Source organism: Dunckerocampus dactyliophorus, chromosome 12 (assembly GCF_027744805.1).
Source record: "Dunckerocampus dactyliophorus isolate RoL2022-P2 chromosome 12, RoL_Ddac_1.1, whole genome shotgun sequence".
In the NCBI taxonomy this organism is placed as follows: domain Eukaryota; kingdom Metazoa; phylum Chordata; class Actinopteri; order Syngnathiformes; family Syngnathidae; genus Dunckerocampus; species Dunckerocampus dactyliophorus.
In genome coordinates, this window is record NC_072830.1 from 13,358,538 (window position 1) to 13,384,231 (window position 25,694).

Genomic DNA, 25,694 nt, shown 5'->3' on the forward strand with positions numbered 1-25,694 from the left:
CATTTACTGAACCTCTTATAAATTGTAGACTGTACTTGCAAATATTACTTGGAATAAATCGTCAGGCAGAATATCCTCCCTATTCCTGTATATTTGCAATTAAGGCAGCAGACGAAAAGAAGCACATCAACAGCAGCAGTTTCAGCACAATATTTATTCATCTACATGTTAAAAACACAATTTTGTTTGCAAAATTATCATCTGAAACTGTACATACTATTATGTTATGTTTTATGTTTTTTTTAATTGTCCATTTATGTGCTTGTAAGCCTATCCATCCATTTTCTATACCGCTTCTTCCTCATTAGGGTCGCGGGGGCATGCTGGAGCCTATCCCAGCTGACTTCGGGCGACAGGCGGGGTACATGCATTTCAAAATTGCTGTAAAGCAGAGGTGTTCCATGTGCGGCTTGGGGTCCATTTGCAGCCCGAGGCACATTCTAAAAATATAATTTAACAAGAAAATAACAAAAAAAACCCCAGCAAAAATCAGCAGTAATTTTACAATAATAAAGTAAAAAAATGTTAAGAGAAAAAAAAATAGTAATGTTATGGAAATTTTAATATTGTAAGGAAAAATAATGTAATTTTCGTGGCATAAAGTTGAAATATTAAAGAAAAAAATGGGTTTTTTTTACGTCATAATATTATGAGAAAAAAACAAAACAAAATACATTTCAAATTTTCCAAAAAAATAGGTTGGGGAAAAAGTTATATTATGGCAATAGAGTCATAATAAGTTTAATAATTAATAATAATTAGTAAAGTTGAAGTACAGTCTTTGGAAAAAAAAAAACAAAGCAGAAATAAAAAATACAGCTCAAAATATTAAGAAAAACTGTCATGATTTTATGACAATGAACTTGTAATATGTCGAAAAATAATGTAATTTTAGTCAGAGTTGAAATTTTTTATTAAAAATTATTTTCTTAAAGTCATAATATTACGAAGAAGAAAACACAAGGTCTAATTTTTCGAGAATTACCTTGGGGAAAAGTTATAAAGTATAAAGCTATTATATTAAGGGAACAAAGAACAAAACTTTTTCTTTGAATTTTATTTTACTAAAATTGTTATTTTTCCTCATAACATTACTTTATTTTCGTAAAATTACATCTTTTTCTTGTTAGATTACAACTTTTCCTCTTAATGTTTTGACATTATTCTTGTGAAAATACTGCTGATTTTCTATTTATTTTTCTTGTTAAAGTATATTTTTAGAATGTGCCTCTGGTCAATTTAAAAAAAAAAAAAAAAAAAAAAAAAAAAAGCCATGGGCTGCAAATGGCCCCCCCAGTCTCCACATTGGACATCCCTGATGTAGAGGGTTACTTTTTATGTCATGCAAAATGGCTAACTACAACCACTACATAATAAATATTGATGACAACAATTGGTGATGTAGACCAAAATAATAAAGGCTTTCTTACAGGTCATAATAGCATAACCAGTCAAAAGCTTGGACACACTTCCTCATGCTACTGAATGAGAGAGTGTGTTCAAACGTTTACCTGGTGGTGTGTATATGTGTATACACGCACGCATGCACGCGCGCGCGCACGCACACACACACACACACACACACACACGAGCTGGTGATATCGACATATGACCTTTTTTAATTCTAGTAAGTCTGTGTGGTATGCTCTTCAGGCTCTTGCTTGACTTCACTTTCAATTGACTGCTGCTCAGCCAACATGTCTGTTAGCTTCAGCCCCAACACTGGATCCCTGTGCTCTGCTGCCACCTGCAGAATAAAAGCAAAACCCTGAACATGCATTCAACATGCAGTGTGCCTTTTACTCTGATGTCAGAGTACTTATGGCAAAACCTACCCGTGGAACGCCTCTCCTTCGGAGTATGATGCCTTCTGCAAGTAAAGCCTTTGCAGTCTCCTCAAACAGAACAGACTTATCCATTTCGGACTGGCTCTTTAACTCTGCGTACTTGTCGACAAATCTGCAGCATCATAGAAAAAATACGGTTTACCTCACTGAAATGTTGGTCTTGTTGAGCCTTTTCGAGGTTTGCCATCAGAAAAGAAGGAATAAATCATTTAACCACCTTTTGAACCCTAGAAAATACATTACACACGTCTGCAACATTGTGGGTATACTTCCATTACAGCTGCTGTATGTCAGCGGCTCAAAATGCCAAAAAACATGGCTAGCATATGTCACAGAACAGATTCAACTAATAAATGTCTGTACTTTTCACATTTAGAAGTTTATAAAGAAGAACTTTCTAAAAATTGCTGTTCTGGCCAAATATGACAGCTGTCTCACACAAATGCGAATACACGTTGCAAGTGCGCGTCACAAGAGATCTTTCAAGAACACACGTATTTAAAAAAGGGATGCTATGAGGGTTTCCATACTCCCGTTGAACCGGTGAGGGAAATCTAGGGCAGGGGTGTCCAAACTTTTTCCAGCGAGTGCCACATAGTGAAAAATGAAAGGATACGTATCCCCAGGGGTTCGCCAATTGTCACTGGGGGTACGTGAATAAAAGTATAAAAAAAAATTACAGCCTAACACAATTACAAGCGCACCTGAATACCTCATGATGGTTTAACTTATATTGGTGTTCCAATCCCTGCACTGTGTCAGGATGAGAGAGTGGAGTTCCCCTGAAAATGAGGTTTTATCACTGCTTGTATATATGTTTGTACTTTGGATGCTACTTTATCATGTTTGTTCACCTTTCCCTTTCAATTTGGTATCCAATTAATATGCAGATTTAAATCATAGCGATTGCCAGTGGACCAAAGTGAACCTCAAGTTCAACCCATTCAAAGGGAAGGATCCGAACATCCGGCTGAAATAAAAGATATGTAGGATGAAAACTTAGACACTTTATTCAGCTCCAAGAAAAATTTACATTTTATCTATTGATCAGCGCTCATGTAAAACTTTTATCAAAATTTGACCATGCACAATACAAATTTTTGAACCAGAATTACTATAAAATGTCAAATGTTTAATATTTGAATTTCATAAAATGTAAAAATGGTTTATGTTTTTTAAGTGTGCAGCAGTAGGAGTACATGACTTCAAATCAAATGTCTGAAGGGGTACGCGACTGTAAAAAGTTTGGGAACCACTGCACTGGACGGACCAAATCAATATGAATCAAACAAACAGTTACTGGCTTGGGACACAACGTATCACAAAATGTTAAAATGTTAAATAACAAAAAAAATGTAATCGAATGCTAAAATATTTGTTGATATAAAAGGATAATCCATTAATCAAACATTAATTGTGCAGCTCTAGTGAAATCATACACCTATCCAAATACTTCTTTTTTTTAAACATAACATTATCCTTTTGTTCAGTGTGCGTGTGTGTGTATTAGTGCGGGAGAGCTAACGTGGTCGAACAAGGAAGAGGGCGGGATATAATGCTTTCAACAGCTTTAAAGAAAGAAAACCCCACAATGCTTACTGAAATAGCTGAAAAATAATCATACAATAATAACATAAAATACTCATACTTAAATTAGGGCTCATAGAGGGCGACTTCAGAATAGTCCAATGTTTAGGTAGTTCTTGATGAACGGGCTTTCACTTGCAGCGTGATTTTTCTACCTTCAAGGTACCCAAAGCACTTGGACAATGTCAGGCCAACCCCTGACTGATAACTGCATTGAAGTCATTTGCTGAAGGACACAACATTCTCACAGGGGGACAGAGGATCAAAGACGCAAACCTTCAGGTTGGCAGACGACCACTCGAGTTTTGGGTCATTATCCTGTTGGCGAACCCATGACCTGTGATTGAGACTTTTCTGAGACAGACAATAGGCAACACATTTTGTTCCAGAATGCCTTGGTAGTCTTGACATTTCATTGCACCTTGCACAGATTTAAGATGCAGCAAAGAAGGCCCAGAATATACTGTATATTCTTTATTTGATGTCAGTCAAGATAGAGCTGACATGACCTGCCATGCCAAATACTACAGTTTTGTATTGTCTTCGTCTTTCGTCTTTCTTTTTATTAATTTATGAATTACTTCTGTCCATTTCAAGTTATTTCAGTGGCCTTTGTGGGTTTTTCCTGTCTGTAACGGAAAATTTTGTCCGCGTGTGTATGTACCTCTGACAGGTAGAGACAAAGTTTGATTTGGAAAGATCAAACGGCCGAAGACCCATCCCGTATTGATCATAGAACTTCCTGCAAGCAGACAGTGGGAAAAGCGTTACGTAGACGGTGCTGTCTAGTAAAGTGGATATCGAACAGATATCGAACTTACGCTCTAACTTCATCTTCTGTGTAGAAAATTTCAGGCACGGGGTCTGGTTTCTTGTCCCTGGATCGAGTATAGGTCTTCACGTAAAGCGGTTCCCGCGTTGGTGGAAAAGCTTCATAGACGTCATACCAGATCGGTTTCTCGGTTGGCTTGATCACTCCAGCGCGCATCAGATCTCGAATCCTGTTGATCATATTGTCATACGGTTCATTACCAATGTCGATCAAATGCAGTTAAAAATAAAGCACAGTAAGAGAGAGAAAAAGAACAATTTCTAACTTTTAGAACACTTCACTTACAAGCCTGTTAATATGTTGATTTCACAAGATAGCTTTATTTTTTGTGTGGTTTCAAATATACAGTACATGTATTGAGTACAGTACAGTACAGTACAGTAATCCCTCGTTTATGACGGTTTATTGGTTCCACACTATGCATTTCTGAAGTAGGATTCCTCATTTATAAATGGAGTATTTTTGCAGTTAGAGCATAGAAAACCTGGAGTGAAGCGTTGCAGCACATTACCCAAATTGTATTGATACTGTGTTGTTCAATACTGACACCTGCTGGATGTTACAGAGTGCGCAACACTGCCGTGACACATCAGACACATCAATTCCATTGACACTCTCTAATGGTGTAGGGGTACATGCTGCTCCCTTGAAAGGCTGAGGGTAGATGATCGATCCTAACCATACTTTGTTTTTATTTAAAAAAAAAAAAAAAGGACGTTTGTAATGGTGGATTTGGTGGGCCCAGTCTGAACCATAAAGTTTGGAGCCAAAATTTTGTCCCAGTCCACTCCTGGGACTCCAATAAAGTTGAGAGACTCAAATTCAATGACTATAGACATCCACCCATCCATTTTCTATGCCACTTCTCCTCATTAGGGTCGCGGGGGTATGCTGGAGCCTATCCCAGTTGACTTCGAGCGACAGGCGGGGTACACCCTGGACTGGTCGCCAGCCAATGGCAGGGCACATATAGACAAACAATCATTCACACTCACATTCATACCTATGAGCAATTTAGAGTCACCAATTAACCTAACATGCATGTTTTTTGGAATGTGGGAGGAAGCCGGAGTACCCGGAAAAAACCCACGCGCACACGGGGAGAACATGCAAACTCCACACAGAAATGCCCAAGGGAGAATCGAACCCAGGTCTTCCCGATCTCCAGGCTGTTACTGTGTTGGCCAACGTGCTAACCACTAGACCACCGTGCGGCCTGACTATAGACAATAATACTTAAATTGTATTACTTTATTATGTTAATCAAAGTTCAAAATAGCTTTGATATCGTTCGATTCTATAGTCAATATATAATGAGAATGCGCGTCATTTAACGTGGAAATCAAAATTAAAGTGTTGTGAATGTGATGTCGCCTATGGCCTTTATTAAAGGCAGAGTAGAGATTTTGTTGAAGAAAATCAGTTTTTCCAGTGTCTTGGCATTCAAACCAAGTAAGACAAAATGCAAATCAACTGTTAAATTGAATTCAAGTATTAAATTCAATTTAATATCAACTACTTCTGAGGAAGTAGTAAAAAGTTTACATCCTGTATCTATGTGTATTAATGAGGTGATTTTCTCAATTCTGTAAAACAAATACGACATTTAACCTGCAGAAAATAAAACAAATATTTTCAACTAAGTGTCACTGACATGTAGATGAATTCTGACAGCTCATGAGGAGATGAACCGTTTCAGAGGAAATAAAACCAAAAGGCTTATTTGCAGATATGAGATCACTGAATGGTCCCACATGACAAAAATGTTTCTTTTCTTCCTGTCTCCATGTCACACTGGATTCAATGGAAGAATTGTGCTTCACAAGATTTGTTCTTATTGCTGAGACACCCCGATGACAGAAGTCAGACTCGCTTTGTTATAAACAGTTTGGTGTCTCACAAACAGGCAAAACGGCAACTGTGTCGATCACGTGTCGATCTCTTATCCGCGTCAGTGCGCGATCGCTCTTTGAGCTTGACACATGCGCTGACACGTCAATATACCGGAAGCAATCACTACTTTTTACAATAGGGATGTCCCGATCCACATTTTTGGCTTCCGATACGTTTTTTTTTCCCTAGTCTTGCCGATTTGATACCGACCCTTTAAAAAAAAAAAAAAAAAAAACTATTTTATCACACGGTCATAAGTATTCAGATCCTGTGCTCAATATTGAGTAGAAGCACCCCTTTGTACCCTTTAGTACACCCATGAGTCTTCTTCGGAATGATGCCACAAGTTTTTTCACACCTGGATTTGGGGATCCTTTGCCATTCTTCCTTGCAGATCCTCTCCAGTTCTGTCAGGTTGGATGGTGAACGTTGGTGGACAGCCATTTTCAGGTCTCTCCAGAGATGCTCAATTGGGCTTAGGTAAGGGCTCTGGCTGGGCCAGTCAAGAACGGTCACGGAGTTGTTCTGAAGCCACGCCTTTGTTATTTTACCTGTGTGCTTAGGGTCATTGTCCTGTTGAAAGGTGAACCTTCGGCCCAGTCTGAAGTCCTGAGCATTCTGGAAGAGGTTTTCCTCCAGGATATCTCTGTACTTGGCCGCATTCATCTTTCCTTCAATTGCAACCAGTCGTCCTGTCCCTGCAGCTGAAAAACACCCCACAACATGTTGCTCCCACCACCATGTTTCACTGTAGGGATTGTATTGGACAGGTGAATGAGCAGTGCCTGTTTTTTTCCACACGTAGAATTAATTCAAAAAGTTCAATCTTTCACAAGACCAGACAGTCTTATTTCTCATAGTCTGGGAGTCGTTCATGTGTCTTGCACTGAGGAGAGGCTTCCGTCGGTCTACTCTGCCATAAAGCCCCGACTGGTGGAAGGCTAAAGTGATAGTTGACTTTGTGGAACTTTCTCCCATCTACCTATTGAATATCTGGAGCTCATCCACAGTGATCTTTGGGTTGTTCTTTACCTCTCTCACCAAGGCTCTTCTCCCATGATTGCTCAGTTTGGCTGGACGGCCAGGTCTAGGCAGAGTTGCGGTCGTCCCAAACTTCTTCCATTTGAGGATTATGGAGGCCACTGTGCCTTGCCAAAATTCTGTCCCTGAGCTCCTTGGCCTGTTCCTTCGACCTCATGATTCTCACTTGCTCTGACATGCACTGTGAGCTGTAAGGTCTTATATAGACAGGTGTGTGCCCTTCCTAATCAAATCCAATCAGTTTAATTGAACATAGCTGGACTCCAATAAAGGAGCAGAACCATCTCAAGGAGGATCAGAAGAAATGGACAGCATGTGAGTTAAATATGAATGTCTCTGCAAAGGGTCTGAATACTTATGACCATGTGATATTTCAGTTTTACTTTAATAAATGTGCAAAAATTTCTACATTTATGTTTTTTTCTGTGAAGATGGGGTGCTGTACATTAATGAGAAATAAAATGAACTTTTTTGATTTTTGCAAATGGCTGCAATGACACAAAGAGTGAAAAATTTAAAAGGGGTCTGAAAGGGGTCTGAAACTGTAAGTGATGAGCTCCTTCCCTCAAACTGAAGGAGTTGATCATTAAAATCACCTGCTTTAGTGACTGGCTGGAAAGAAAACCTGCAGTGTCTCGGTCCTCCATGGCACGAGTTTGACACCCCTGCTGTAAATGGATATATTTATACTTATTACTTCGCTTTCACAATGTGGTGGGTTGCCTGTTAGGCTTGCTTTGAGGGATCTGGCAACACTGGTCAATGAGCCAACGGGGCCGCGTCCTTCAAAGTCAGTTGAGGACCAAATTGTGTCATTGTGGCCATTTTCGGAAGTCTCCTTAATCAAAATATTTTATTGTTAATAATACGACCTTGTCATACATGTCTCTAGCCATTTTGTCTTTATAATCTGGCTCTAAAGTTCTCCTCGTGTCTCTGTGGTCGGCATTTGTCTGTCGCGTGCCTATGAGGCATATTAATAATAACAATCATATATATTATGCGCTTGAAAAATGTTATTTGTGTTATATAAATGTTTGTTCATATTAGGTTAAATAGCCCATTAAATGTTGCTTACCGTGTAAACACGGTTCCGACCCTTTCAAGCCTGCTACCAGCCATTGCTTTCTGCTTGTTCTTCTTCTGTTGCTTATTGGCGGTGGGCAAGCTACTTGTGGCGTGCATTACCGCCACCTAGTGGATGAATATCTACTATCGTTGTGCATTACCGCCACCTTCTGAAGTGGAGTGCGGATCGAGATGTAAAAAAAAAAACTATTCTAAATCCGTTTATTTAAATAATGTTCAATGTTGTTGACACTGCCACAGGTATTAATTTTACAATACGTAAAAAAATGAAAAACAACTGTCCAAATGAAAATGGCAAATGCTATGGAACTCATATGACAGTGTCAATCAAAAAGAAGCCTTTACAAACAATTTTTAATACAGCTCTTCCCAGTCTGTACAATTGTACAGAAAATAAGTTACACTGACTCATACTTACAGTACACGCTTTATAGCGTGATAGCATGGAATGACATGATGATGGTCCACCTCATCCTCGACTCATCCTCTCCGCCCAGCCCGCACACGCTGGAGCACTACTTGTGTCACCGTAACACAAACCACACTGCATTATATTCACTTCTTGGAACACAACTTTTATTTAAAAGACATACAGTACACAAATACAACAACAACAAAACAATACAACACAGAAAACAACATATGTGGCTCGGTGCTCCGCCTCCTGACCGGAAGAAAGGGAACCTGGGGAGGAAACAGTAAAAAAAAAAAAAAATTAAATGCTAAATAAACGAACGTGACAGGAACGAAACATGAACCAATGGGAATTAAGTAACCAAATAACCACTATAGCATATATATGTGCCTCCGCATGTGCATGTAAATAATTCTGTGTTTCTTTTTGACAGTGTTTCTTTTTTTCTACAGTACAGTGGAACCTGGTTTTTCGATTTAAAGTCGAAAATTTACACCTAAATTTTGCCTCGGTTTGCATACATTTTCTGGTTGGTATGTCTTGTGGTGCTACTAATACATTGCGTCAGCGGCACTTTTTGGGAATTTTGTCCATCATCCACAATCCTTATGTGAGACTTGAACACACGTCTTTCTCTTTTATGTGTGTTCTAAAGATATAAAAACCGGTAAAAAGAGGCAGCTAAGAATGCACACAATGGGAAGCACCTATTCCGCCTAGAAACCGTTCTGAAAAAAACTCCAAAAAGCGCCACCAACGGTCCATTTACATTATGTGACCTGCATATTAACCAAGCTACAGCGACATTATTATAAACATTGTTACGCCCAATAACTACTTCACTGGCGTAGTGACACCTTGCTACACCACACCGGCTAGCTACTAGCTGGCTAGCAACTAGCTTCACCACACACTCGCTCACAATGCCTCAGGCCACTACCGAGAGGTATCACTACATATTGGAGCTGCCGCCACTGCTGCTGTGTTTTTGTGGAAGGACCCAGGAAGGAAGTTCCGCTAATGCTTAAAATGAACAAAATATGTCAAAATACTGTATTACATGTTATCATGAATGTGTTTGTTTCTACATGCTCACAGCATGGCTATAAAACCTTGTTGGAGGTTTTTGGAGGTGTTTTAGGCGGAATAGGTGTGCCCATTACGTGCATTAATTAGCTGCCTCTTTTTAGCTGTTTGTATATCTTTATAAACAGAAAAAGATGGTGGATGAATTGTCAAAATTCCCAAAAAAGTGCAGTTTTCCTTTAAATGTTCATTTATCTCTGTCATCCATCATCATCATGTATTTACATGCATTTCCAATCATTTTCTCCATGTAAAAACTATGAAAACGTGTTTTGTGTTAAAATTTTTGGCTTTCTGGAATGGATTAATTTAATTTACGTGATTTCTTATGGGAAAAATTGATTCGGTTAATGCCTGTTTGGGTTGGAGTCTTCCGATGGAAAGCAAGGGTCCACTGTATACTGTATAACACTGGCTTACCTAAAAAAAAAAAAGTTCCCTGTGCCCATTGACGTACGGGGTCATGACATGACATGGCATGGTTGAATGGCGGCAAAGGCGGGCATATTTTCACAAGGTAAAAAGGAGAAAGTGAACTTTAAACTCTCATTGTCAGCTGACTGGGGGGTGGGGGATGAGCATGGGGCCCTGGCTCAACAGGATCAGGAACAGTACACAGTCTTTAAGCATGCGCACACACGTGGGAAATCACCAAAGCGCAAGCAGCTCATTCCAAATCATATCCTTTGACTTTTTGCTCTCGGGTGGGATGCGAGGCAGTCTCACATCTAGGAGGCAGACTGCACTGCAGCTCGCCAGTGGGTCACTTTTCAGGTTCGGCAACAGCAGCGTGTATTTTAGGGCAGGGACAAGCAGGCGGGCAGGCCAGGTTGAGTTGAGGAATGTCAGCGTGTTACAGGGTGGTGTAGCGAGAGGGACGGAGCCAAACAGAGGAGGGACAAAGAGCAGGAGAGGGAGAGAGAGTCATAAATGCAATAATTACAGCTTAGGTAGAAATAAGCAAAGCACTCTGCTCTCCCTGGCTGCCAGCGTAGCCTAACAACAGGACAGAATACAACACCGACTTCAATAATACTGTTCACTCCTTCTTGGGATTTCTTTTGATTTTCTGTTGACTTCAAGCAGTAGTTTCGCAGGATGGATTTGCTCTTAGATTTCGGATGAGTAGGATGGATTATTCCCACCCGCTTTCTTCATGAGTTTCTTTACCACCATTGAGAACAAGGACCGTGGCGCATTCACCATGTCTGTGGCTGCCCTCTTTCGGGGCAAGTGGGGGACAAAATCCCAGGAAAGCCCCGACAAGCACCCGACCACACTGGTGCTGCCCAGCCACGATGAGTACTACGATGATGATGATGAAGATGACTCCAAGGTAGGCCTGAGCAGAGAGCCGATTCGCAGGAACTCGCGCTTTTACCGCTCAATGAGGAAGAAGAGGATGGCCTCAGCTGAGCAGTCTGACAGTAAGGAAACATCCACGCATAACAACATTTCCGTGGCTTTTAAATGAATCAGACGACAGCACGCACAGCATGTGCCGCTCTGTTACTCTCAAACTGGCAAACGCAGTCCATGCAAGCACTTTGCAAAGAGAAACAAAGGCTTGGCACATGTTTCGGTGCAAATCTGTATGACTGCAACCTGTGGAACCTGTTGTGTAAAAATAACACAATTGTCTGAGTAACAACTAAATGTTCCACATTAACCTCTGACCCCATCATGTGCAGCAAAAATAACCTGATTGTTACTAACAGACACACTGAAGTTGCATTCATGACGGAAGTCATTTATTTTTTAATTGTTTACTGTGAAAAGAAGGCATTGTTCTCAGCAGGAATTAAGCGTTTTCACTGAGCCACACCAAAGTGTTTGGGGCTTGGACTTTGCCCAGCATCTACAACACGCCTCCGAGGGGTTAGACCAGCGTGATTACTTAATACGTAACTAGACAGGCCTACAATGAAAAAGGAAGTACATGTCATAAAGCACTGGAGCCTGTCAGAAAGCTCAGGCCAACATTGAACACGCCCTAACTTCCTGTCATATACAACAATTATACAAGTAATTATTTTTCCTATCATTATCAGGTGTATACATATTTTCTACGGTCATGTTTTGTACATGTCTTAACTCTACTGTGTTTTGCTACTGTAATATGGCAAAGGAGTATTAATCCCTCATTTATGGTGGTTAATTTGTCCCAGACCTGACTGTGATAAGTGAATTTCCGCTAATTCTAATGTAATATTTTTATAGTTATGGCATAGAAAGCACGTTTACAATCTTCTAAATACGTTTTTTAACATTATTAGAGCCATCTCGACATGAAGTAACACCCCAGTAGTCACTTTAATATTTTTATTAACAAACATTAGTGGTGTCCAAACTGCGGCCAAGTGGGACCATTCGAGGTCCGCAGCTGTTTTTTTAATGCCCCTTGGCTCATAAAGTCCTAATATGAGGGGAAAAAAGTTTTAGAAGTAGAAATTTGAAACCTTAAAGAAAAAAAAGACACGATTTTCAAAAGTCGTAACATCATGAGAAAAAGCAAAACAAAAAACAAATTTGCAATTATGTTCGGAAAAAATGTGAGAATATTATAACAATGTAGTCTTCTGACACAGTCATACCATTACGGGAAAAAAGATGCATGACTAAAGTTGAAATATTTCTTTCAAAAAGTGTGAAATGCAAAAATGAGCAAATAAGTGTGCTGAAAGGCAAAAAAGGTCATGTTCATAATTAATAATCAAAAATAATAATAAATAATTAATATGCTTTGTAACCTATATCACAAAGCTTCAGGTCGAAGCTGATTTTTCTTTAAATCTGTGTTGGTTTACAAAATACAATATATCAAAGTGGCCCCCGTATTCTTTTCATGTGTATGCGTCCCTTAGTGGAAAATGTTTGGGCACCCCTGGTATAAATAATATGAGAAAATAAGCCATTTAAGGCATAAATAAAACTTGCCTATGTGTGTCACAGTGAATGTGTCGGCAGACAGGAAGTGACGTTGGGGGTTCAGAGCTGAGTTTCGGCTTATCATGGGTCAGGGCCGCAACAGTAACCCGTGTTTTATTACTATTATTATGTTTTTATTATTGTGCCTGTTGTGAGATCATTTCAACCAGCAATAAAGTCTGTTGTTCCGGTAATCAAGTCTGGTGCTAGTCTCATCAAACATTTACTGACATCTAGTGACCAATGTGGAATACTACAGTACATTAACCATTTCAATGTGTCTTTTTAATGCCTTTTACTGTATTTGTATTTTGGTTCATTTAGCCATTTTTATGCTTGAAAATGCTTAATTTAGGCAAAAAAATATGTACAATTTGCTTCAATATGCATGTTTTGACTAATAATAGGGCATATTCGACCACAAAACAGCATGATTTATGAATGAATATATGTTTAAAAACTGTGATAGAGTGAAGCCGCAAAATTCCAACCGCCATGTGGTGAGGGGCAACTGTATTTGGGGCCAAGTGTTTACACTGTAAGTACAGCAGATCCCTGCTTTTCGATGGACTTACGTTCCGGGACCACGGGCGAATGGCAAAAAATTCCGATGGCCATAAAAATGTCTATTTATGACATGGGGCTCGACCCTCCAAACCCTCCTACTAACTCGATGTTGACGTTTTCTGATTTCAGATTGACATTTGCAATAAAAGTTACTTTCATGATTACAGTCAAACCTTGGTTTTTGTACCCCCCGGTTTTCGTATGATTCCATTTTCGTCAAAAATGTTTGTGAACATTTTGTCTCGGTTTTTGCACAATACAGCACGTATGAAAAAGATTCCCCGTATTGTATCCTTCCACGAAAACAAGCACCCAAACAAACACCCTACACCTTGTTGACTCACTGTTCATGCATTTATTATCATCGAGTGTGACTGCTAAATAACCCGCCATGGGGCCAAGAAAAGGTGGATGAGAAACACTATTACATGAAATCCCAATCCCCCCATAATGTAATGGATTTCACACTGTTTTCTGCATGCAAAACTATAATTATCCTCAATAAAATATTAATATTTTTGGGTGTCTGGAACATTGGATTTACATTTACATTGCCTACGGGAAAAATTGCCTTGGTTTTTGTTTTGGTCTTAGGAAAAGGAAAACCTATGTTCCACTGTATTGCGTATTACGGATTCATCTCCAGAACCCTCGATTTCTCTCTTCAATATGCCTCACACATCTATTAAACACATTTAAAATATAATATACGTACTGTAGGTAGTCACCGCTAATGAATGACAGTGTAAGATTGTTGTTCCTGTTGCTGCCGATGCTGCGTCATCAGTAGCTAAATGTGCTAGCAGTGTCAAAGTGCTTGGAGTGCCTTGAGGGTGGAAAAGCGCTATACCAGTGGAAGACCATGAAAAGACCATTTAAGATGATCCATGCACAGATGGAATGGGAGTCACGGTCTAGAAGTTGTTAGTTTAAGTCACTTTTGCGTCTTACAGCAACTATGGTGTGTTCAGGGAGTGGCGAACAAAGGGCGAAAACACAGCGCTTGACAATAAAACATTATCTGTGACGCATAAAGACATAAACGTGTAACAACTGTGGGCTTTTCTAACAGTGGTACATGTATACTGTACATGTGACCTGTATTATCACCTATTTATGAATTATTAGACACTTAGCACTTTATTTATTTATTTATTTATTTGTATTATTTACTTGTATTAATGTCTCTTCTGTTGTTGTTGCTTAATTTATGTTTCTTATGTTCTTATTCTTTCTTGTGTTTTTCTTTCTTTTCTTGGGAGAATGAACAGAATAAGATTTTCATTGCATGGTATAACTGCTGTTTTACCATGCACATGACAATAAAACTCTCTTGAATCTTGAATCTTGAATCTTAAGGTGATTGAGATGTTTTTAAAAAAAAAAACTGCCCTTTTTATAGAGATTTTTTTTTTCTGTGAACTTGTGGGGCCATGAATGCTGAATTGCAAATGTTGAGGGATCCACTGTAATTCTTTAAAGCAGTGACCAAAGTGTGGCCGGGGGGCGGGCCATTTGCGGCCCACGGCAGTATTTTTATTGGTCCGCAGCACATAGTAAAAATAGAATTTACCTAGAAAATTAAAAAACCCTGCGATTGGCTGGCGACCAGCCCAGGGTGTAGCTCGCCTCTCGCCCGAAGTCAGCTGGGATAGGCTCCAGCATACCCCCGAGACCCTAATGAGGATAAGTGGCATAAAAAATGGATGGTTGGAAAACTAAAAACTAAAAACAAGAACCGCGAAAAATCAAAAAATGATTAGTAACTTTACAAGAATAAGATCAATTGTAATTAAAAAAAACCCTCATAATTTTATTAAATTAACGTTGTGATATTAAAGAAAAATTATGTTTTTTTAGAAGCTGTAATATTATGAGAAACAAACAAAACAAAATAATAATTTTAATAATAATAATTTTTTGTGGGGAAAACATTATAATATTATGGGAATAAAATGAAAATATTAAGGAATAAAGTCATAATATTACGAAAAGAAAATGCACAAGGAGAAAGTTGAACTAGTTGGAAAAAAAGAAAAATTTCCAACTGCAGAAATGTAGAAAACAGCCGTAATTTTATGAGAATAAAGTCAAAATATTACGATTAGATTAGATTAGTTTATTTGTGGGGGACAATACATAAAACGCATGCTGTACATGAGCTAAAAAATTTGCTAAAGAATTAGCCAAGAGGCTATTTTTCATCTGTAGTTCCCGGCCGTGATGTTAAAAAGGCAGCAATATTCAGTACAATAAGACAAAACACTAAAACATACACAAAATACATATGCAGATTAGAACAGTAAGGGCATCAGAGAAATGTAAAAAAACCCCATCATATTGAAAAATAAAAGTACAATAAACAATAAAACAAGCAATAAAAGTGACAACAATACAAAAGTGACAACAAAAGTGACAACAATACAAAAATAACATGGAGTATACAACACATCAGATGCAGACGTTTAATGCTAACAAGTGTCGGTATTGACAAGCCATTCTTTTAAATGTTTAGTGAAAGTCTTAAGTGTTCTTAATCGTTTAATATCATCTGGTATTGAGTTCCACTCTCTGGTACCTCTCACAGACCAGGATGACTGATTAAATGTGCTTTTACGCAAAGGAACAACACAGTCCGCTCTCACAGATCCTCTTGTTACACGCATACTAGCATTTCTTCTACAAGAGGAGCTGGAGTTAGACTATGTATTACCTCATACATCGAGCATAAATCTGCATCTTTATGACAATTTGTTCAGTTTAAGAATCCCTACTTTTTTAGAATTGTACAGTGATTGTCATGTCTTGGTTTTTTGTCCATGACTTCTAAGGCTTGTTAATACAGTATTTCAAGTGGTCTCATTGTCGTATGACTTGCCTGGGACCAGCTAGTTATACAGGAGTTGAGATGGCTACAAATAATTGAGGAAGACGAAAAAGTTGGATTCGAACAAGAAAAAAAGTTTCAATTTTATGAGAATTAGAAAAAAAAATCATAAATATAATTTTAGCGCAGCATACTGTAGAGTTGAAATATCAAATAATTTTTTAAAAGTTATATATTATGAAAAAAAATTAAGTTATCATTTTTGGAAAATTAAGTTGGGGAAAAAGTTATAATATTATTTATGGGAATAAAATAAAAATAATATGTGAATAAAGTCAAAATATTACAAGTAGAAAATTTACAAAGATTTAGAAAATTTAAAAAAACCAACAACAAAAATGGGAAAAAAAGAGCAAAAAGTGAAGTTGATATTAATAATAGGGAAGGTGAGATGCAGTATATAATAAAATATATATAACTTGTTAGCATATCTACATGTGTTGCTTTACAAAATATCAAAGTGGCAAAGTCACATCCTTTCATTTTTCACTATGTGGCCCTCGCTGGAAAAAGTTTGGACACCCCTGGTATAAAGAAGGAGAGCGGCTGCTGGGCTTAGACTGTGTTGACGTTTCTTTAGGAAATTTGACATTTGGTGAAATTGGTACGGTATGGTTTATTTGTTTCAGACGTCGTTAGGGAGTAAGAAGAAGCAGAGCTTATTTAATCCTACCCTTCCTACCCTTGCATCCAGTCAAGAAACAAACGACATCTTCATAAGTGAGAAAATGCACTAATTAATCACGTGAGAAGGCTAGCTTTCATTTAGCACACAATATCAATGAAATCTTCACGGTGAAACGCTCTTAAAGCACAACATCATCATCAAACGTACTCATTTGTTCATACACTTGTGATCAAAATGTTAAGACCAGTTGAAAAAGTGCAAGAATGTATTTTTTGCACTGTTGGATCTTAAGGAGGCTCTACGTAGAGCTTCAAAATGCAAAAAGAAGAAATGGGAGTAACACAGTTTATTGCAAACAAGCATTGAAGTGAAATAGGCTGTTCATCAGCTGATCAAAAGTTTAAGAGCACAGCCTTTAAAAGGCAAAGTCTTGGCAAAAATGTGGATTGAATGTGATTTGGTGTCAGGTATTCACACTGTCATGATCTCTTGATGGCAAAGGCAAAAAAGCTTTCTCTCTTTGAACGCGGTGGGATTGTTGAGCTACATAAGCAAGGCCTCTTGCAGCGCACCATTGCTGCTGAGGTTGGACGCAGTAAGACACTCATTTGAAACATCTTCAAACATCCTGAGGGTTATGGAACAAAAAAATCAAGTGGTAGACACAAAAAATTTTAGTGGATCCATTGGGCTGTCCATCAGGACACGGGACCATCCTCAGCCCAAATGAAGGTTGTTACTGGTGCCGAGTGCAGCCCAATAACCATCAGACACCATCTGCCAGAGAAAAAAAAACGTCTTCAAAAGGTTTTGTCTCCTTTAAGGCCACAAAATTCCCCGTTTGGAATTTGCAGGGGAGCACCAAGCATGGGACATTGAAAGGTGGAAGAAAGTTTTGTTCTCTGATGAGAAAAAATGGAACCTTGACGGTACTGATGGCTTCCAACGTTACTGGCATGACAAGGAGATCCCACCTGAGATGTTTTCTACGTGGCACAGTGGAGGCGGCGCCATCATGATCCTTCAATGGAACAATGGAGCTTCAGGTTGTGCAGGGCGTCAATAGACAGCTGTCTGTTTGGAAATGTTGCAGGGGCATCCCTCATGACGAGGGCCCCTCATGAAAGCCATCGTCTGTGTGGTGATGACTGGCTTTTTCAACAGGACAGAACTTCACAAAGGACTTCTTCAGGAAGAATAAACTGACTCTTCTGGACCATCCTGCGAGTCCAATCCAATTGAGAACATTTGGGGATGGATGGCAAGAATCAGTTCCAGACAGTGGATGTCCTCCGTGAAGCCATCTTCACCACCTGGAGCAACATTCCCACTAGCCTCCTGGAAACACTGGCATCAAGCATGCACAAACCCATTTTTCAATTGATTAACAAGAATAGTGCAGCTACTCATTACTCACTCCTTTTTTCAACATTTTATTTCTATTTTAGGTTTTTTATTTAATTTTTTAGCTACGGTCTTAAACTTTTGATCAGCTGATTAACAGCTTTTTACACTTGAACGCTTGTTTGCAATAAATTGCTTACTCATTTTTTTTTGTTTCACTCCCATTTCTTCTTTTTGCATTTTGAAGCTCTTTTTTCTTAAGATCCAACAGTGCAAAATGTAGATTCTTGCAATCTTTCAACTGGTCTTTTACACTTTTTTGATAAGGAGTGTACAGTACATTCGTTCACACAACAATGAACAACTTAGCGTCTGTCTCCTTTCTTCAGCACTGTCCCCCCTGCACTGTATATTCACGTATTAAATTATTATCAGTCTGTGGTGGAAAAATGTGCGATTGTATTTTCCTCTCACGTCAACTTTCTGCGATGACAACCTCGTTTAGCCGCATGTCACAAACCTTGTGGGGTGTGAGCTATTTCTCTTGACAAGAAGCATGTATATGTGAGCATTTTTAAAGTCTATGAGGACAGTGCATACATTCCTTCAAGTTAACATGTCCCCATGGGATGGAGAGCTAAGCTGGGGAATTTGTGATGTGTGGCCATTAAATGAAAATGAAATGACATCGACACAATTGGCAGCTGCTTTTTTACTGCAAAACTGCTGACCAATGAATACAGTCTAGCCTTTACAAAGGCTGGGCATTTTATAGGCACAATCAAGAAGCAAGATAATGACAAAAGTAGTTCATAAATAATGAATGGTTATTAGTCATGATGAATCCAAATCAATCCACAGGGGCCCGTGCTGTAAATATGTACTTTTTTTAAGCAGTCAATCATTTAAACATCAAACATTTGCTTGAATTCCTGCTGTGGTGCTTGGTTGTGTCAGAGCTATAAATGAACAGTGAAAGTTTTATTAACATATTGTCGTTGTCTCTCAAAGGAAAACTGCACTTTTTTGGGGAATTTTGCCCATCATCCACAATCCTTATGTAAGACATGAACACACATGTCTTTCTCTTTTCTGTGCATTCGAAAGATATAAAAACAGCTAAAAAGAGGTATCTAAAAATGCACGTAATGAGACGCACCCCTTCCGCCTATAAAGCCTTCCGAAAAAACCTCCAATAAGCTCCAGCAACACCCTATTTACATATGTGACCTGCATATTAGCCAAGCTGCAGCGACATTTTTATTATTACTGTTATTAACATTGTTACGCCCAAGAACTACTTTCCCTGCGTAGTGACACCTTGCCACACCAGCTACTAGCTGGCTTGCTACTAGCTTCACCACACACTCGCTCACAATGCCTCAGGTCACTACCGAAAGGTAACGCTACATATTGGAGCTGCCGCTGAGGCCGTGTTTTTGTTTTTGAGTTTGGAAAAGTTAACGCTAGGTGTAGCGTTCCTTTCTATGTTGCTTGTGAAATCAAGGAAGGAGGTTCCACTAATGCTTAAAATGACCACAATACGGCAAAATACTGTAAGTATTACATGTTATCATGAATGTAGCTGTTACTACATGCTCACAGCATGGATGTAAAACCATAAAAGCCTTGTTGGAGGTTTTTGGAGGTGTTTTAACAGCGGCCTTTGTAGGTGGAATACGTGTGGCCCATTACGTGCATTAATTAGCTGCCTCTTTTAGCTGTTTTTATATCATTAGAACGCACAGAAAGGAGAAGGAAAGACGTGTATTCATGTCTCACATAAGGATTGTGGATGATGGGCAAAATTAAGGAAAAAAGTGCAGTTTTCTTTTAAATACACTCAAGTTATATGCATAGTTATCGTGGTTTATCACATTTGGAATTGTGTGGTGCTTCAGATGATTCCCTTCAAAACCTTTGTATTTATATGGTCTTCATATCGTTACTATATTAATGTTGTTATTAGAATATGCTTTCTTTATTACACCAATATCAATGTACTTTTTAACTGTAAACCGGTGGTGCCGGGACTGAAACATCTGACAAAAATGTAACAAACAGCAGAAGTGTGTTTTCGTTTGCAGCGTAATCACTTACTGTACAAGGTGACATGAAGTGAGTTCATGCTGACTGACCTCTGACCCTCTACTTCTGATTCCTTATCTGAAGTAAATGCAGAGCAGGACATCCTGGAATAGACAGTTATGGTTACCCTCCTGTCCATCCATATAAATGTATCATCACCTCATCACATACACAATGGATTGTTAGGACGATCATTTTGTATTGTTTTAACATCAAATTCACATTGAAATAAGAAGTCAAGGTGCCAAGCCGAAATTTTAGTATACTGTACAACTTTTGTATAATTCATTTTAAATGGGGTTTGACAACAAACAAAATAAACTGCAATTACAGGCAGTAAACATTTTCTGTGGAAATAAACAGAACAAGAATTTTTCATAATTTTTAAAAATAAATATATTTAAAAAATAATTAAATAAAGAATAAGACAAAATATATACATATATTTAAAAAAAGAAAAAGAAAATAATTAAAAATAAGTGCCAGGTCGCACTTTGGACACCCATGTTGTAAACAGTAATTTTTAAATATTAAAGAAAAAGAGGTTATTATTTACAGAACATTATGAAAAAAAAAATAATAAAGTTGTCATAAAGTTTGGTTGGGGAATATATAATATAATATAATATTATATATGATATATTATATTATTATGAGAATAATGTCATAACATTACAAAAATAAATTGTACAAGAAGAAAGTTGAAATAGTTGGGAATTTTTGACAAAACTGCAAAAATTGATAAAACAGTCAGTTTTACAAGATTAAAGTAATACTAAGAAAAAAAAGTTGTATTCTAACGTGAAAAAAATCATTATTTTACGAGAAAAAACATGTACTACTACAAGGAAGACTAATGTGATTTTAGCGTTGCGCTATGCTAAAATGACATGTTTTTTTCTTCAAAATATGACATTAAATATAAAAAAAATACTTATTTTTTTAAAAGTTGTAATATTATGAAAAACAAACGAAACAAAGTCGTAATTTTTAGTAAATTAGGTTGGGGAAAAAGTTATAACATGGGATTAAAGTCCAAATATTATGGAAATAAAGTCATAATATTACAAGTAGAACATTTACAACGATTATTTAAGAAGAAAGTTGAAATATTTAGAAAATTAAAAAAAACAACAGCAAAAATGAAAAAAAAAGAGCAAAGAGCGAAGTTGATATTAATAATAGGCTTTTTAAGCTATATGACGATACTGAGATGCAGTTTTTTCTTGAAATATATATAACTTATTAGCATATCTACAAGTGTTGCTTTACAAAATAATATCAAGAAATATTTTCACTATGTGGCCCTTGCAGGAAAAACATTTGGACACCCTGGTTTACAAGAAAAGAAAGTGTAGCGTTATCTCATTTGAAACTGGATTTTATGACCAATTGTAATTACTTCTTCTGTTTTGTTATGTCTACCCTCTGACTAGGTTCTCCCAGGACTGGTGTGGACACCAGCTCATCAACGACATCACCAAACTCCTTTTCTGTGGCTTCATCGCCGCATAAATCACCAGAGTCGCCTGGGTTTGGACGGTGAGTTGACTTGCTCTGACTCCTGACTCTCCAACCCTACCATTGAAAACAAATCTAGAGACAAAAAGAGCACATGTTGCATGTTGAAACACAGCTGTCCACACACACACACACACACACACACACACACCAAGGGTCAATACATTGTCATTACAACACACGCAGGACCTGACATTTCCACTTTTACATAACATCTAGCACGACAGCGCTTCAAATTGTAGGTGAAGTTTTCTTTTTCTAAAGTAATAGGAAAGTAGCCTATTGCCTGTTGGTATGTTTAACATGCCATTAGCATGGTAACAATACAAACATACTGTACATACACATTAGCAAATGCAGGTTGCTATGATGAGCAACGACCAAACTTGGATGCTGGCTTTACTGCACTTTTTATTTACTTTCTTACACTTTATTACTTTTTATAACGTACTTTTTATGTTTATTTAAGTACTAAACCTGCGCTGTTTTGTATTGAGCCAAAAAAAAAGAAAGGCCTCACTTATAGTAGAGTGATTGATACTCTGCTACTGTGATTGTTGAGCAGGGGTGGCCAAACCTTTTTCCAGCGAGGGCCGCATAGTGAAAAATGAAAGGATGCAACTTTGCCACTTTGATATTTTGTAAAGAAACACATGTAGATATGCTAAGAAGTTATATATACAGTATTTCAAGACAAAACTGTACCTCAGGTTTGTCATATGGGTGAAAAAAACTATTATTAGTATCAACTTTGCTCTTTTGTTCCCATTTTGGTTGTTGTTTTGTAAATTTTCCAAATATTTCAACTTTCTTCTTAAATAATTTTGGTACATTTTCTACTCATAATATTCGCACTTTATTCCCATAATATTGTAACTTTTTCCCCAACTTACTTTCCCAAAACTGTTGCTTTGTTCATTTCCCATAATATTACGACTTAAGAAAAATATGCCCATAAAAATGACTATTTCTGACACCCTCCTGCTCTCTTGACGTTGACGTTCTCCACCAGTTTGCAACAAAACATTTGCAATAAAAGTGACTGTTGTAATGATAAGATTAGATTCAGCTCCAGAACCTTCCCCTCTCTCTCTTCAATTGCCATTGTTCACTCACGACACAATGTATAGGTACTCACCACTAATGAATAAGATGATAACTGAAAATGAAATGAAAATGAAATATTTGTTATTATATATATGTTATATATATAATAATAATTAATATATACAAATACATAATAATAATCATAATCATTAAAAAAAAATGAAAATGAAAAATAAATGAAAAAATAATAAGATGATCCGTGAACAGGTGGAATCAGAGTCAGCTATTTTTACGTCTCACAGTCCTATGTTGCGTCTCACTACAACTATGGTGCGTTCAAGGACTGCCTAACAAAATCAGTACAGCATAAAAACATAAACAAGTAAAAAATATAGTGGGATTTTTTTTAAGAGTGGTACATGTATGCTGTACGTTTGATCTGTATTATCACATATTCATCAATTATTACCGACGTAGGTGAATGAGATGTGTTTTCTGTCGAAAAAGGCCTATTTTTTGAGTTATTTTTTGTGTATATGTTAGGACGTTAATGCTGGATTGCTAGTTGATAGTGATAGTTGATAGTTGATAGTGATTGATAGTTTTTAAGCATGTTATGGCATAACATCTTCAAAACCTTAAGATACGACCAATGGCGTATGTGGGCGGCAGATGAGGGTGGCAGTCAGGGGCAAAACTGCGGGGCTTAACATTTTAAAAGAAGAAAAAATGTAGGAAGAACAGCATGTAGTGCAGCGAGCTATACAGTATACTGTAAAATATATACTGTTAAAAAAATTATATACTGTTAATGGCAGAAGGTTCTGGAGTTTAATTGAATGTTTCTGTTATAAAATGCTCACATTTCACCACATCTCTCTTTTTCCAGGCCTGCGTTGCCAAGCAATGGTGAGGCCAGCAGCAGATATTATGCTCTGTACAGCAAGGATGCTGTGAATAAGGGAAGAGGAGGTGTGGGAGGAGGGAGTGTGGACATATCTGCTGCTTCCCACAACCACAACAGCGCCTTCATAGCCAACGACATCTCATACCGGACTCACAGCATTCACAGCGGGGACATTAAACAGCTGTCTGAGCAAACCACCGCAGCCTGCACTGTACGCGACGTCGGAAGGACCATGAGTTCGGGAAGGCCCAGCCCTGAGGGAGCTGACCGGGATAGCTTCAACCACAGGTTTGGCCAAATTACACTGACAACAGCGGATATATGCAAATAATTAAAGCTTGTGGGTTTCTGCTGTAAGTAAGTGATCTGAAAACCAGCACGCAAGGGAAAAAAAATGGACAAAAATACTTTTTCTCTATGTGGAGAAAAATTGAGGAAATAGGTGATGAAATGACAGTAACCCCTAAACGGTGTTTGATGCTGCTGCCAGAGAGTAACCCTGAAAGTATTTAAGTTTACTTTTGCTGAGAATACAAATATTTGTTATGACATAACAGCAGTGCAATTGACGCTGTAATCACCACATAGTGAACATACTTCTCCACCTGCTTGTCCAAACACATATACATCCCTTGTTCTCTCTTTCCAGGTTGCTGAGCAATGGTGATCACGCCAAGACGATCAGCCACCTCAACATTGTCAAAAACATGGGTGAGCAAACACTCATCACGATGCAAAGCATCGCTATCACAAATTCCACTTTTCACTTCGGGTAGGGTTGTGCATGAGTGAAGCATTTGTGATAAGCAATTTCACATTTTTAATAAAGCATGCATTATCTCGAAACGGAATGAAGAGATTTCCAATCCAGCAGTGCCACGTTGCTGTTAAAACATATACTGTATCTCCATCGTGTTGCCATGTTTCTTCATTCTTATGTAACGCACAATCCAGTTCTACGCCCACCAAACCAATCTGCAGTATATGACTGAGGGATATTATGCAACGCACTCTTGTTGTTCACAGTCGCTGGAGCTTTTGGTATACAGTACGTGGAGTCGATAAGCCCTGAATAAAAGTGTTATCAGTGAGCTTGGAACCCACCTGAAAACTTTGTGCGCTTCTCCAACCTCCGCACTGATGACACCGTCTCAGCCCTCTAGTACAAAGCCATGATCTTACACTTACAGTATAGTCATGGCCAAATGTTTTGAGAATGATAGAAATATTCATTTTCACCAAGTCTGCTGCCTCAGTTTTTATGACGGCAATATGCATATCCTCCAGAATCTTATGAAGAGTGATAAGATTGGCAATTCATTCCAAAGTCCCTCCTTGTCATGAAAATGAACTTAATCCCAAAAAGACATTTCCAATGCATTTCAGCCCTGCCACAAAAGGAGCAGGCGACATCATGTTTGTGATTGTCTGGTTAACATAGGTGAGCGTGTCACTGTCATCCTGATTGAATGAGAATAACAGACTGGAAGCTTTAAAAAGGAGGGTGGTGCTCACTGTTCTCGCTAAGCTGTGCGCGTGTGCAGTTGCGCACTTTCAGCGCACAACAAATCCTTTCAGCGCAACAAAATAAAATCCAACCTGAAGTGTACATAAAATAAACATGTAACAATTGATTCTGTACCATTTTACAACGCAACTCTGTGAGTGACAGGCGACAACAAGCGGTAACAACACAATGACGATCCTGTTGGTATGTATTTACTTACGCAGCCAATCAATTCATTCATTGTTTTGCAGGTTAGCGTATAGCTACTGGTGCAGGGGAGTTAAGGGAGCTACAGTAAATGCTGCTTGCTAGACTGGAAGTAACAGCGCCCAGAATCTATGACCCTTCTAGCATTTTTTAGCGTTCAATCATCTTTATACTGAATGATGGTCGTGACAACCAAGCAGTTTGTGGGCGTGTTTCCTCTCTTTGAGCTTTTTATGGCATTCATTTTCACTTGGGTGGAAATGGCTTTCCTTT

The 25,694-nt window shown here is 38.2% G+C and overlaps 2 protein-coding genes across 4 annotated transcripts in view; one reads left to right on the forward strand and one right to left on the reverse strand.

Annotated features, from left to right (window-relative positions):
• Positions 1-139: 139 nt before the first annotated feature.
• Positions 140-8,363, reverse strand: mrps23 (mitochondrial ribosomal protein S23). 3 transcript variants are annotated; one of them, XM_054794254.1, is made up of 6 exons: positions 6,711-6,791; positions 6,518-6,648; positions 4,256-4,435; positions 4,099-4,176; positions 1,836-1,959; positions 140-1,747 (listed from the first exon to the last, which is right to left on the reverse strand). In XM_054794254.1, exons 1-6 carry the CDS (start codon positions 6,774-6,776, stop codon positions 1,625-1,627), a joined length of 702 nt encoding a protein of 233 aa, XP_054650229.1. In that variant the 5' UTR covers positions 6,777-6,791; the 3' UTR covers positions 140-1,624. The 3 variants fall into 3 exon arrangements, with proteins under 3 accessions (XP_054650229.1, XP_054650230.1, XP_054650227.1); XM_054794255.1 differs by lacking the exons at positions 6,518-6,648; positions 6,711-6,791 and adding an exon at positions 8,279-8,363; XM_054794252.1 differs by having other exon boundaries at positions 6,518-6,840.
• Positions 8,364-10,444: 2,081 nt separating this feature from the next.
• Positions 10,445-25,694, forward strand: part of ngef (neuronal guanine nucleotide exchange factor) — a 41,939-nt gene continuing 26,689 nt past the window's right edge. Inside the window, exons 1-4 of the mRNA XM_054794779.1 lie at positions 10,445-11,217; positions 21,669-21,774; positions 23,690-23,995; positions 24,357-24,418. Of these exons, the coding sequence (XP_054650754.1) occupies positions 10,947-11,217; positions 21,669-21,774; positions 23,690-23,995; positions 24,357-24,418 (745 nt within the window). The 5' untranslated portion in view covers positions 10,445-10,946. The remainder of the gene's footprint in view (positions 11,218-21,668; positions 21,775-23,689; positions 23,996-24,356; positions 24,419-25,694) is intronic.